At 35.9% G+C, this 13,237-nt stretch overlaps 1 protein-coding gene across 1 annotated transcript; it reads right to left on the bottom strand.

The window, feature by feature from the left end:
- Positions 1 to 203: 203 nt before the first annotated feature.
- On the bottom strand, positions 204 to 11,900 carry GIMAP7 (GTPase, IMAP family member 7). The gene is made up of 2 exons (XM_049776130.1): positions 11,873 to 11,900; positions 204 to 1,124 (listed from the first exon to the last, which is right to left on the bottom strand). Exon 2 carries the CDS (start codon positions 1,074 to 1,076, stop codon positions 204 to 206), a length of 873 nt encoding a protein of 290 aa, XP_049632087.1. The 5' UTR covers positions 1,077 to 1,124; positions 11,873 to 11,900.
- Between the last annotated feature and the right edge of the window lie 1,337 nt (positions 11,901 to 13,237).

Here is a 13,237-nt window from a genome sequence, read left to right on the forward strand (position 1 = left end):
ATTATTTATTCATATATACATATACATATACACTGTATCCTCAGGCATATAGTATCAATGCATATAGCTTCTTCATTTTTCTTGCTTTATTCTCAGAAATCTGTTATAGATATTAATTTAATGTAGAGTCAATGAATAAGGCATCAATTAAAGAAAATCCACTACAATTCTAGGAGAAAAATGATAATATACTGAAGATTGCATTATTTCCCAAATAAAGACATTATTTTTGAAAAAAGACTACTAATCATATTAAAAACGTCTGCAAAGATTTTCTTCTCAGCTTCTTCCCTTATATTTTTTATTCTAGTAGCATATTTCTCTTTAAGCAATTTTATTCTTTCTTCCTTTTCTTTGTGTGGCTTGTTGACATATTCTTCTTCTACCAGCTTAATTTCCTTTTCCAATTGACTAGTAAAAATTTTGACCAAGGTATCAACCTTTTGCTTTAGTCTTTGTTCTATGTCCTTGTATATGTCATCAGAAAAGTGGGCATTGTTGTGCATCATCCTCTCTATCAGCTGCATCAGCTCCTGCACTTGAGCTTCCTTCTCAGCCCCGTCTGCTCTGTTGCTGAAGGCACAGTAGCGATTTCCGCACTCTTTAATCATGTTTTTCAGACTCACATCAGCTTCTTCCAGAAAGTCACTTAGGGTTTTGTCCTCTAAGTCTTCTTTACGGGTGAACAGGACAATCATGTGCTTGGTGACTGACTCCCCAAACAAAGCCTTTATCATTGCAAAAGTTTTCTGCTCTTCCTCTGTGTAGCGGTTCAGCTGCAACACCAGGATGATGGCATGAGGCCCTGGGGCAGAGAAGAGAACACACCTGCTGATTTCTGTGCAGGTGGTGTCCAACTTTTCCTTGGTGTCAAAGAGTCCTGGAGTGTCCACAACAAGAATGTTCTTCCCCTTCCATTCCCTGAATGCTTTCTGGCATTTCTGAGTAACAGAGACAGCAGTCAGTTTTGAAATAAATGTTTTTTCTCCTAGAATGGTGTTGGCTGTGGCACTTTTCCCACATCCTGTTTTTCCTACAAGAACAAGCCTTACAGCACTGTCCTGACAGTCATCCATGTTCCCATAACAGATTCTACAAGTTCTGGCACCTAAACTTCACTTGACCTGAAGGAAGGAAGGAAGAAAGAAAAAAATATCAACTCATAGAAATGGAAGCTACTCTCACACCTATTTTCTTTTAAAAAGAAAAACTTTTTAATATTTATTTTAATTTTTAATTAAAGAACCATGATTTACAAACTTATTGATAGTTGTGTTTTAGTCATATAATATTTCAAAACCAATCTACTGTATTGAAGCAAGCACCAATGTTAACTCACATCACCACCATTCCCATATATCATCAATACTCGGATCTCCACCTCTTCACTCCCTCCCACTTACCACCTTGACAGGTATATCTCAAAGTTTGCAAAGGTTGCAACTTAGATCTCATGTTATTGGTGTTGTTGCTTTGGATTTATAGCTATGCCACTCTCCCATATCATCAATCTAAGTGAAACCACAATTCCTGTTCCCCATTACTTCCTTTTTTAATCTTGATTTCTTTCCCACTGATTTCTGTCCTCCCTAAAATCTGGGGTCAAAGTGATCTAGGCATTCCCCCTTTATAACATCACATTTCCTCATTCAATTATATTATATACCACAGATAAGTAAGATCATCCTATGTTTATCTTTCTTCTTCTAGATTATGTCACTCAATATGATATCTTCCAATTCCTACCAGTTGCAGCAAATTGCATTCTTTCATCGTTCCTTGTAGCTACAGAGGGTTTCATTGTGTGTGTATACATATACACATATATGTCACATCTTCATAATCCATTCATTTGTGGTTTTGAACCTAGGTTGATTTCATATCTTAGCTATATGCTAAATGCATCAATAAATAATGGTGTATGTGTGTGAATGTTCATTTGAATGAATATTCTTAAGTCCTGGGAGTAGATAACCATAAATGAAATTTGAGGGCATTGGCCGCTCAATTCTAAATTTACTTAGGACTCTCTATACAGTTTTCCATATAGGGTTGAATAAGACAACATTCCTACAGCAGTGGACGTGAGTACCTTTTGCACCACATCCTCACTAGCACAGATTGCTCCTACTATTTTTGATATATGCCATTCTCACTCTCTCACACCCTCTTCTCTTCTTTGTTTTATTTTCTGAAATCTTTCTTGTAATTGTTTCCAATATTTATTGTTTGATCCCAGTAAAGACAGAAGAATGACATAGTTTAATAACTATAAAAATAATAAAGTACAGGGGCCAGTGAGGTGGCGCTTGAGGTAAGGTGTCTGCCTTGCAAGTGCTAGTCAAGGAAGGACTGTGGTTCAATCCCCCGGCGTCCCATATGGTCCCCCCAAGCAAGGGGCAATTTCTGAGCACTTAGCCAGGAGTAACCCCTGAGCATCAAACGGCTGTGGCCCAAAAACCAAAATAATAATAATAATAATAATAATAATAGTAATGATAATAAAGTACAGATATGTAAATAATAATAAAATATATATAAAAGATATTATATATAGTCATAAAGTACAGCAGGTGAGATACTTATCTTGCATGCACCCAACCAAAGTTTTATTTCTGGCATCACATAGCCATGAATTCTGAGTACAGAACCAGGGGAAAGCCCTAAACACAGTTGAGTGTGCCACTCCCAAAAAGAAAAATAGAAATAAAAAGTAGTAACAAGATTTCCCCCCAAAAGTTTTTTGATCCAAATGTTTGCACAGGAAACTTAGTTGGCCCACTAAAGAACTGAGGATTTCATTGCCACATTATTGAGCAAATAAAAGGTAATTAAGTTGCTCCATTTTTTTCTATAAATATGTGAAGTGTTGATTCCAAAAGTTAGATACATTTTCACCATCGTAGGAGACAAGAAGTGTTTCATCTTAAATCGTGATACAAAAATATTCTTAGTTAGAAACAGGAGATAGTCTGGTTGTTTAATTTCTGCCACTACAAGCACTGCCAGGTGCAGCCCTAAAACCCTGATTACTCCCAGGCTGGTCAGGATAATCCATTGTACTGAAGAGTCCATGCAACATCATATCCTTCAGCCCTTGCATTAAACTATCAACCCAATTAGCCAATAATCACCAGTGAAGTACCCAAGCCACAAGAGTACCTCACGGGAAGTCCCACCATAAAAATATTTTTGAATTATTAGACTGAAAATTCATGTTCCACTATTCAGTGTGATTTATTTCAGAAACGGTCAGGTTGTTCAATATTAAAAAAATTTTATAATACAAAACATTTCATTAATTAAGACTAAAATCATCTAGATAAACAAAATTAAACTGAACCAATTTAATACATATAAATCCTGATAAAACTGATATATAGGATTAATATAAAGTTCCATAAAAATTTTATCAATGTGTAAGTTAAGAATTTTTATACTTTTTTTCAGAAACGGAATGAGCTAGGGGGAGAGCAGGACGGACATCAGGGACATTGTTGGAGGAGTGGAAAGGAAATGGGATATTAGTACACTGGTGAAGGGGTGGGTTTTGGACATTATATGACTGAAATTCAATTATCAATAACTGTATCTCAGATACAGTGATTGTATACTAGTGATACTAGTTTTAAAATTTTTTTAAATAAAGCTTCAAAAAATAAAGCTTCAAACATTGTTAAATAGCTTCAGATATTCTATTGTGTATGCTTAAAATCTTTTGAAAGGTATAAAAACTATAGGTCTATAATAACATGTATCCTTAATGGTCTTCAAGTACCATCTCTCAAGAAAATATAAGGGCTCTTAGGAAAAAAAAAGTACTGATTCAGGCCAGGGTTAGGAAACGTGAGTTAAACCACCCCATGATACCAGAAAGTAAGGATATATTAAAAACAAAAGTATTAGTACCTTAACAAAATGACTCAATGAGATTTGAAGAGTATCTGACTTAGGACAATTTGAGTATATGTAATTCTAATGAATGAAAAGATATCAAAATTCCTAAGAATAGCACCATCTTCAAAGGAGTTAATTACTCTTTGAAATCTGTTAGGCAATACATGGCCATTTTAAACATTGGCAAGGAATCATTGTTTTTCTTGTCTTATATGATTGTAATGTGTGTACAAGGAAACATCTTGGGAATAAGCATCTTTAGAGTACTATTTAAGAAATAAAGAAGGAAAAGTAGAGAGTTTGAATATCATAATTTGCGATTTAATGAGACAATGCACTAACTTGAGAGAAACAAATATTTTGTGCCCCTTATAGCAGTTTATAACTGCATCTATGAAGTTTCACCAATAGAAAATACTTCAATTTTAAGATCTCCCTCAATAATAAAATATTCCTAAATGTGTATATATATCTCCCTAAATATAAATATGTATCTGCACAAAGCTAGGGTACCCTAAGAGCATGATGATATATTGAGGTTGGAATGAACAAAAGTTCCCTGCCCATTTTTGTAAAACTAAAGAATCCTCAATTATTTAGTAAGAAATTTCAAAGAAAGAAACAAGAAGGGTAAAAAATTAGAGTAAGTTAAACTAAAGAGATTTCAGAGAACTATCATTATGGACTTTATTGTATTTGTTTTCTTTTAAAAACTTCTTTAAAAATTTTTTTAGGATTGCCTTTAAATACCACTGCAAGAGACTGCAGCCTGACCTTAGGATGTGGCTTTTGAGACCAAACCTGCCCAGAAGCTGCTAAGAAAGCTACATGATCAGAGGTGAGCTGGCAACCCCAAGGAGTGTGGGGCCAAAAGGACAGGCTGCTCCACTTTGCTCTGCTGCTGCACAAATCTCCTAGTTAATGAACCCTAGCACAACACATAGAAAATAATCACACTACAGGTGTAACAATAGGGAAACAACACAGGCCAACATGCATAGAGAATGAAGATGGCAGCTCCGATAACCCGAAAAGTGCCCACAAACTATTTAACCTCTCAGATAAGAAGCTTAGAGAAGAAATATGGAGGATGTTCATAGAAATCAAAGAAAGCATAGGTCAAGCTGAATGGTCCACAAATATGAATCAAGAGGATATAAAACTAGAAATAACAGAACTTCAAACTGAAATAACAGGACTGAAAAACACAGTAGGTGAAATGAAAACCTCACTGAAAAGCCTCTCAAACAGAGTAATATTAGCTGAGGACCAAATCAGTGAACTGGAAGATGAGATGTATAACAACTTTATACAACAAAAGAGAATGGAAAAGAGCCTTAAAGCAAATGATCAGACAATGGGAGAAAATCCTCATAAAATGTGAAGAGATGAAAATGGAAATCTTGATAAACTCAACAGAAACAACGTAAGCATCACTGGAGTCTCAGTACCTCAGGAAGAAAATTCCCAAAAAGAAACAACAGTCAAGGATATCATTGCAGAGAAACTCCCAGAACTAAAGAGGAGGGTGATTTGGGACATAGGTGGTGGGAATGTTGCACTGGTGAAGGGGGGTGCTCTTTCCATGACTGAAATCATACAAGTACAATCATATCTGTAATCACGGTGTTTATATAAAGATAATTAAAAGAGTGCATGCTTTCAAATCCTGCATGCCAGAGGAGTACTTGCTAAAAGAGAACCAAAGTAAAGCACCTCAAGATACTTCCTAGTCACAATGACGAATCCCACAGAAAGGAATAGAATACTGAAAACAGCAAGATCAAGAAGGGATATTACATTCAAAGGAGCATCCTTAACACTTACAGCAGACTTGTCACAAGAAACCTTCAAGGCCAGAAGGCAGTGGTTGGATCTAGTGACAAAACTCAATGAAATGAATGCTTTGCCTAGAATACTGCACACAGCCAGACTCACATTTAGGTTTGAAGAAAGTATACATAGCTTTAGAATAAACAACAGCTCAGAAACTGCACAGGCTCAAAACAGCCTTAAGAGAAAAACTGAAAGGTTTACTTTAAGACAAAACAGACCAAAAGACACACCAAACTTCTACACAGAGATGACACTAAATCCTGTGACAATTACCTCTCTCAATGTCAATGGATTAAATGTACCAGTTAAGAGACACAGAGTGACAAAATGGATCAAAAAAGCTAAATCCAACATCATGCTCCCTACAAGAAACACACCTGAATAGTCAGGACAAACAAAGACTCAAAATCAAAGGTTGGAGGAAAATCATCCAAGCAAACAACTCCCTTAAAAAAACAGGAATTGGAATTATTAACATCAAATAAAGCAAACTTTAGACTTAGAGAAGTTTTAAGGGACAAAGATGGACATTTTATAATAATCAAGGGATATGTAAAACAGGAAGAAATCTCAGTCCTAGGGCTGAAGGGAGATAGGTGGCACTGGTAGTTGGAATATTACACTGGTGAATGAAGGTGTTCTTATTATAACTGAAAGCCAATTACAATCATGTTTGTAATCACAGTATTTAAATAAATATATTAAAAAAGAAATATCACTCATCAACATATATGCACCCAATAGGGACCAGCAAAATATTTAATACAATTTTTGACAAATCTGAAAGACTTTAATAGCAACACAATAATAGTGGAAGACCTCAACACCCCCCTGTCACCCCGTGATAAGTAAACCGGGATCAAACCTAACAAAAATATACTAGCTCTGAAAGAATAAATAGAAGAAATCGGCCTAATATCTATAGAGAGCACTCCATACCCAGAAAACTGGATACACATTCTTCTCCAATGCACATAGGTCTTTCTCCAGGATAGACCACATGCAGGCCCATAAAACATACCTCCATAAAATCAAGAGGATAGAAATTTTACAGATTAACTTCTCAAATATCAAGGTACTAAAATTACAAGTGAACTACAAAGAAGAAAAACTTTAACACCTGGAAATTAAACAACTCACTACTGAACAATCAGTGGGTCAGAGATTAAATCAAAGAGAAAATCAAAAGATTCCTGGAAATAAATGCAAATGAAGACATAAATTATGAGAATTTGTGGAACACAGCAAAAGCGGTACTAAGAGAAAAATTTATAGCTTTGCAAGCACACATTCAGAAGGAAGAAGGGTCCTACATAAATAACTTAATAATGCAGCTTATAAAATTAGAAAATGACCAACAAAGTGAACCAAAAAATAAGAAGACAAAAGGAAATAACAAAGCTTAGAGAAGAAATCAATAAAGTGGAAATCAAAAAAAAAAAATCCAAAAGATTAATGAAAGCAAAAGTTGGTTCTTTGAATGAAAAAATAAACAAGATTGATAAGCCACTAGCAAAGATCACAAAGGAAGGGAGAGCGAGAAACTTAATAAACCGGATTAGGGCCCGGAGAGATAGCACAGTGGTGTTTGCCTTGTAAGCAGCCGATCCAGGACCAAAGGTGGTTGGTTTGAATCCCGGTGTCCCATATGGTCCCCCTTGCCTGCCAGGAGCTATTTCTGAGCAGACAACCAGGAGTAACCCCTGAGCACCACCGGGTGTGGCCCAAAAACCAAAAAAAAAAAAAAAAAAAAAAAACCGGATTAGAAATGAAATGTGGTAGACCAATACACAATACAAATAGAACAGAGATTCAAAGGGTAATTAGAGACTACTTTAAGAAACTCTATGCCACAAAACCTGAGAACCTGGATGAAATAGATAATTTCTTGGACTCTTATAATCATCCATGGTTGAATCAACTCATCACTACTGAGGAAATTAAAAATGGTAATCAAAAGTCTTCCCCAAAACAAAAGCCCAGACACAGATGAATTAACTAATGTATTCTTTCAAACCTTTCAAGAGGAATGACTACCAATTCTTTTCAGGCTCTTTGAGAAAACTGAAGAAACAGAAACATTCCCAAATAGTTTCTATGAACTAATATCATTCTGATACCAAAACCAAACAAGGATGCTGCAAAAAAGAAAACTACAGACTAATATCCCTGATGAACACAGATGCAAAGATTCTCAACAAAATCCTGGCTGTCACCTCTCACAACTCCTATTCAACATAGTACTAAAAGTACTTGCCATAGCAATTAGGCAAAAAAAAAATGGTATCAAGGGCATCCAGGTAGTAAAGGAAGAAGTAAAGCTCCCACTGTTTGTAGATGATATGTTACTATATTTAGAAAGCCCTAAAGATTCTACAAAAACGTTCTAGAAACAATATATTATAGCAAAGTGGCAAGCTACAGAATTAATCATTGGCCTTCTTATACACCAATGATGAAAAGAAATAAACATTTTTAAAACAATCCCATTTACATTAGTGCCACACAAATTCAAATACCTTGGATTCAACTTAACTAAAGAAATGAAGGAACTATACAAAGAAAACTATAAAAACTGCTTCAAGAAATAATAGAGGACACAAGTAAATGGAGAGATATGTCCTTTCTATGGATTGGAAGGATTAACATAATTAAAATGGCAATACTCCCCAAAGCATTGGGCAGTTTTAATGCAATTCCTCTAAGGATACCCATGACATTCTTCAAAGAAGTGGATCAAACACTTCTGAAATTCATTTGGAGCAATAAACATCCACAAATAGCTAAAGCAACCCTAAGGAAAAAGAAGATGGAAGGCATCACTTTCCCAACTTTAAATACTACTGCAAAGCAATAGTCATTAAAGCAGCATGTTATTGGAATAAAATCAGACCCTCAGATCAGTGGAATAGACTTGAGTATTTAGATGATGTTTCCCAGACATACTATCAATTAATCTTTGATAAAGGAGCAACAAATGAAAAATGGAGTAAGAAAGCCTGTTCAAAAAGTGGTGCTGTGGCAACTGGTCAGCCACATGCAAAAAAACAAACTCAAATCTCCATCTAGCACCATGCACAAAGGTCAAATCCAAGTGGACTAAAGACCTTGATTTTAGACCCCAAACCATAGGTATCTAGAACAACATGTAGTAAAACACTTCATGACATAGAGACTAAGGGCATCATCAAGGAAGAACAACTGTCCAAACAAGTGAAGTGGAAATGGAGATAAACTAATGGGACTATATTACAATGAAAAGCTTCTGCACTTTAAAGGAAATATTGACTAGGATACAAAGGCCACCCACAGAACGGGATAAACTATTCACCCAATACCCATCAGATAAGGGGCTAATATCCAAAATATACAAGACACTAACAGAACTTTACAATAAAAATATGTAACCCCATCAAAAATGAAGAGAAGACATGAACAATTACTTAAAGAAGAGATACAAATGATCAAAAGGCACATGAAAAAAAATGTTCCACATGACTAATCAGGCAGATGCAAATCAAAACAACAATGAGGTACCATCTCATGCCTCAAAGACTGGCACACAACAGAAAGAACAAGAGTAATCAGTACTGGTGGGGATGCGGAAAGAAAGAAACTCTTATTCACTGTTAGTGGGAATGCCATCTAGTCCAGTCGTTCTGAAAAACAATATATGAAGATTCCTCAAAAAACTGGAAATTGAGTTCTATATGATCCAGACATACTACACCTAGGGATATACCCTAGGAATATAAAAATACCTTCTGTGCACCTGTGCACCTATATTCATTGTAGCACTATTTACAATTGCCAAACAACCCAAATGGAAACAACCCAAATGCCTGACAACAGATGAGTGATTAAAAAAAACTGTGGAACATATACACAATGGAATACCATGCAGCTGTCAGGAAAAATGAAGTCATGAAATTTTTCTATACATGATTGGACATGGAAACCATTATACTGAGTGAAATAAGTCAGAAGGAGAGAGAACGACACAGAACAGTATCACTAATCTATGGAATTTAAATAAATAAAAAACATTATTGTAATAATACACAGAGAAAATAGAGATTAGGGCTGGAAAGTCTGGCCCATGGTATGAAGCTTACCACATAGTTCAGTTAGAGAAATAACTACACTGACAACCATCATGACAATGGTAGTGAATAATAGAAATAGAATGCCTGTCTCCAATATAGGCAGGGGGTGGGGAGGAGGGAAATGGGGGCATTGGTGGTGGGAATGCTATACTGGTGAAGGGGGGTTTCCTTTTATATAACTGAAGCCCAACTATAAACATGTTTGTAATTGTGGTGCTTAAAGATATTAATTAAAAATAAATAAATAAGAGGTTTTTTTAAATGAGATAATCAGTGACATCTAAATTCAATGGGTAATATTTTTTAAAGGGATGTTGCATTTTGATGCCTACTCACAGTAACATTTATTGCAGTTCCACATGTAATTCTCTTTAACCTTGAGCAAGATTTAGCAGTTCTTGCTCAACAATATTATATCTCTACTTAGCTACTAATTTAACACATTTGTTGAGTGTTCTAATAAATATTTCATACATTATCTCATTATTCAATTATATTATTAGATTATCATTAGATTATATATGTGAATATATTATAAATAAATAAAATATAAAATTATAAATATATTATGTATATATTACAAAAATATAAAATATTCTAAGTATATAAAATAAAATAGATAAAAATATAAATGTCTAATTTACTATATGCAATATATGTTATATAATTATATATTAATAATCAATACTATCTCATTATCTGAATTATACATTACCTCATTAGCTCACAAAAAGTATCTGGTCTAATTTTATTTTCCTTATCTTTAGAATTAGTTAATTGTGCACATTAAACATGCTAAGAAATTTGCCCACTTACTACATTAATACCTATTGGATATAGAAGGAATCACTTCACCCACTGGTCCTAAATACTGCACTTACTGCCTCTTCATTCAGCGTTTTCATTACTCCAGACAATTGCATGTTACTGCTTTTTCCTTCACTCCTCCACATTAATCCTGATACTTGCATATTATTACTTCTTAGTCTCTCCTCAAACCTTCAGTGACAGGATTTACAAATCCCTTTTAGAAAATCTTTTTAGAAAAATTGATCCTTCAACATAGCACCTCAAACCACTAACCCATATGCTATATTCTCAGGGACAAAGCTCTTCTCTGTTTAATATTGAAAAGACCTCAGGCTCACAGAATCCTGACTTCCTTTGTCATTGAAAACCTGGTCATTTATGTAGTCAAAAAACTCTCTGTGGGCCGGAAAGATAGCACAGCAGCGTTTGCCATGCAAGCAGCCGATCCAGCACCTAAGGTGGTTGGTTGGAATCCCTAAGGTGGTTGGTTGGAATCCCGGCGTTCCATATGGTTCCCGTGCCTGCCAGGAAGCTATTTCTGAGCAGATAGCCAGGAGTAACTAACCCTTGAGCGCCCCGGGTGGGCCGCCCCCAAAAAACAAAAACAAAACAAAAAAAAAAATAAAACCTCTCTGTGATCCTGATTCCTTTTTAGTAAAGTCAGGAATTTCCTGGTGTTTTCTAAATTGTTTTCCAGATTTACAGACCTGCTTAAGGGATACTAATGTCCTTCAAGGACAAAGAATGGTTTGCCAGACAGCAGCCTGTGTCCATCACAGCACCAACTTTTTGTCTAGATGAATATGAAGTAGATGAACATGGCATCTGCTCCTTTGTCTGCTCCCTTCCCTATGTCTAGTTAAACCTGAACCTGTGAGGGATCAGAGTAATAGTACAGTGGGCAGGGCCTTTGCCTTGAAAGTGGATGATCAGATTTGATTCCTTGGCATTCTATATGGTTCCTGAATGCAGAGCCAGAAATAACTCCTGAACACAACCGGGTGTGCCCCCCAAAAATAAAAAAACCTGAATCTCTGAATATCATTCTAATCAATACCTGACTTCTGGAGCTCTTTTACACTACCACTCACCTCTTTTATGAGTTTCAGGCATAGGACCCTGTTCCTTCTCAGACCCAAACTCACCCCACTCATAGGCTCTGTAGATCCCACTGTCCCCTCCCCAGATCTAGTTTTCTGGGTCATTTTCTTATTCAGGCTCACCTTCTTGAATGAGATGATGAATTCTCAGGGTTTTCTCACAAAAAAAGTTGTTTGATCTGATTCATCTGCTTTAACCGTGAGTAAAATGTTTGCACCCTCTCAAACCCCTGGAACAGGAAGCTCAGATTGGGTGGAGCCAGTCAGTGAAGAAACTGTAAGCTATTAAAGATACAGAACATAGCTCCACAATTTTGCCAGGCTGAAGCTTTTCTCCATATGCCAACTACTGTTCCAAAAACTTAAAGCTCCCTCTGGAACTTTGTTATTTGAGGTTAAGAGTGGCAGATCCAGAAAGACCATTGAAATGATCCAAATCTAATGCCACCCTGGAAGACTGTGCTCTAAATTTTCAAGCAAAATTTGTCTTTTCTTTAGAAAAATGCAATATCGAGGCCGGAGAGATAGCATGGAGGTAAGGCATTTGGCTTGCGTGCAGAAGGTCGGTGGTTCGAATCCCGGCATCCCATATGGTTCCCAAGAAAGGAAGGAAAGGAAGGAAGGAAAGGAAGGAAGGAAGAAAGGAAGGAAGGAAAGGAAAGGCAAGGAAAGAAGGAAGGAAGGAAAGGAAAGGAAAGAAAGGAAGGAAGGAAGGAAGGAAAGGAAATAAAGAGAAAGAAACAAAGAAAGAAGAAACAAAGAAAGAAGAAAGAAACAAAGAAAAAGAAAAAATAAACAAACAAAAAGGAAAGAAAAAGAAAGAAGAAACAAAGAAACAAAAAAGAAAGAAAAAATAAAGAAACAAAGAAAAGCAAAAATAAAAATGCAATAACAGATTCTCATGGAAATAAAAAATGAAACTATAAACACTACACACATTTAAAAAACAGTCTAGGGACCAGAGAGATGTATGGAGTTAAGGTATTTATCTTGAATCAAGCTGAACCTGGTTTAGTGATGGCACTATGAATAATCCCTCAGCACAAACAGAACTGATTCCTGAGCACAGAGCCAGGAGTAATCCCTGAGCACTGCCAGTTGTGATCCAACCCTACTTCCCCAAGTACCTTGTGCCTAGGAACATGTTTCTTGATGGAGATGCTGATTAAACACTTGACCTGCACCTATGGAGGAAGCCATTCTAGAGCTTTCCGTCAGGAATGAATTTAACTCTCTGACATCAAACCACAGACCAAAATACAACCGACAATTTCACAAATACCCATTACTGTTAAAACAAATTCTGAGTCATACTCTGAATGATCACCCTGATGTTCAGCTTCTGGAGGAGGCTATAGTAATAATACAAGGAGTTCTTTCCAATATCAACCTAAAGAAAGGTGGATCAGAATGCCAGCATTACATTGACAAATTAGAGTATCTAGATGAAAATCAAAAGGATCCTAGAACTAAAGCAAGCAACTTGTT

Source organism: Suncus etruscus, chromosome 1, assembly GCF_024139225.1.
Source record: "Suncus etruscus isolate mSunEtr1 chromosome 1, mSunEtr1.pri.cur, whole genome shotgun sequence".
NCBI classification, from domain to species: Eukaryota; Metazoa; Chordata; class Mammalia; order Eulipotyphla; family Soricidae; genus Suncus; species Suncus etruscus.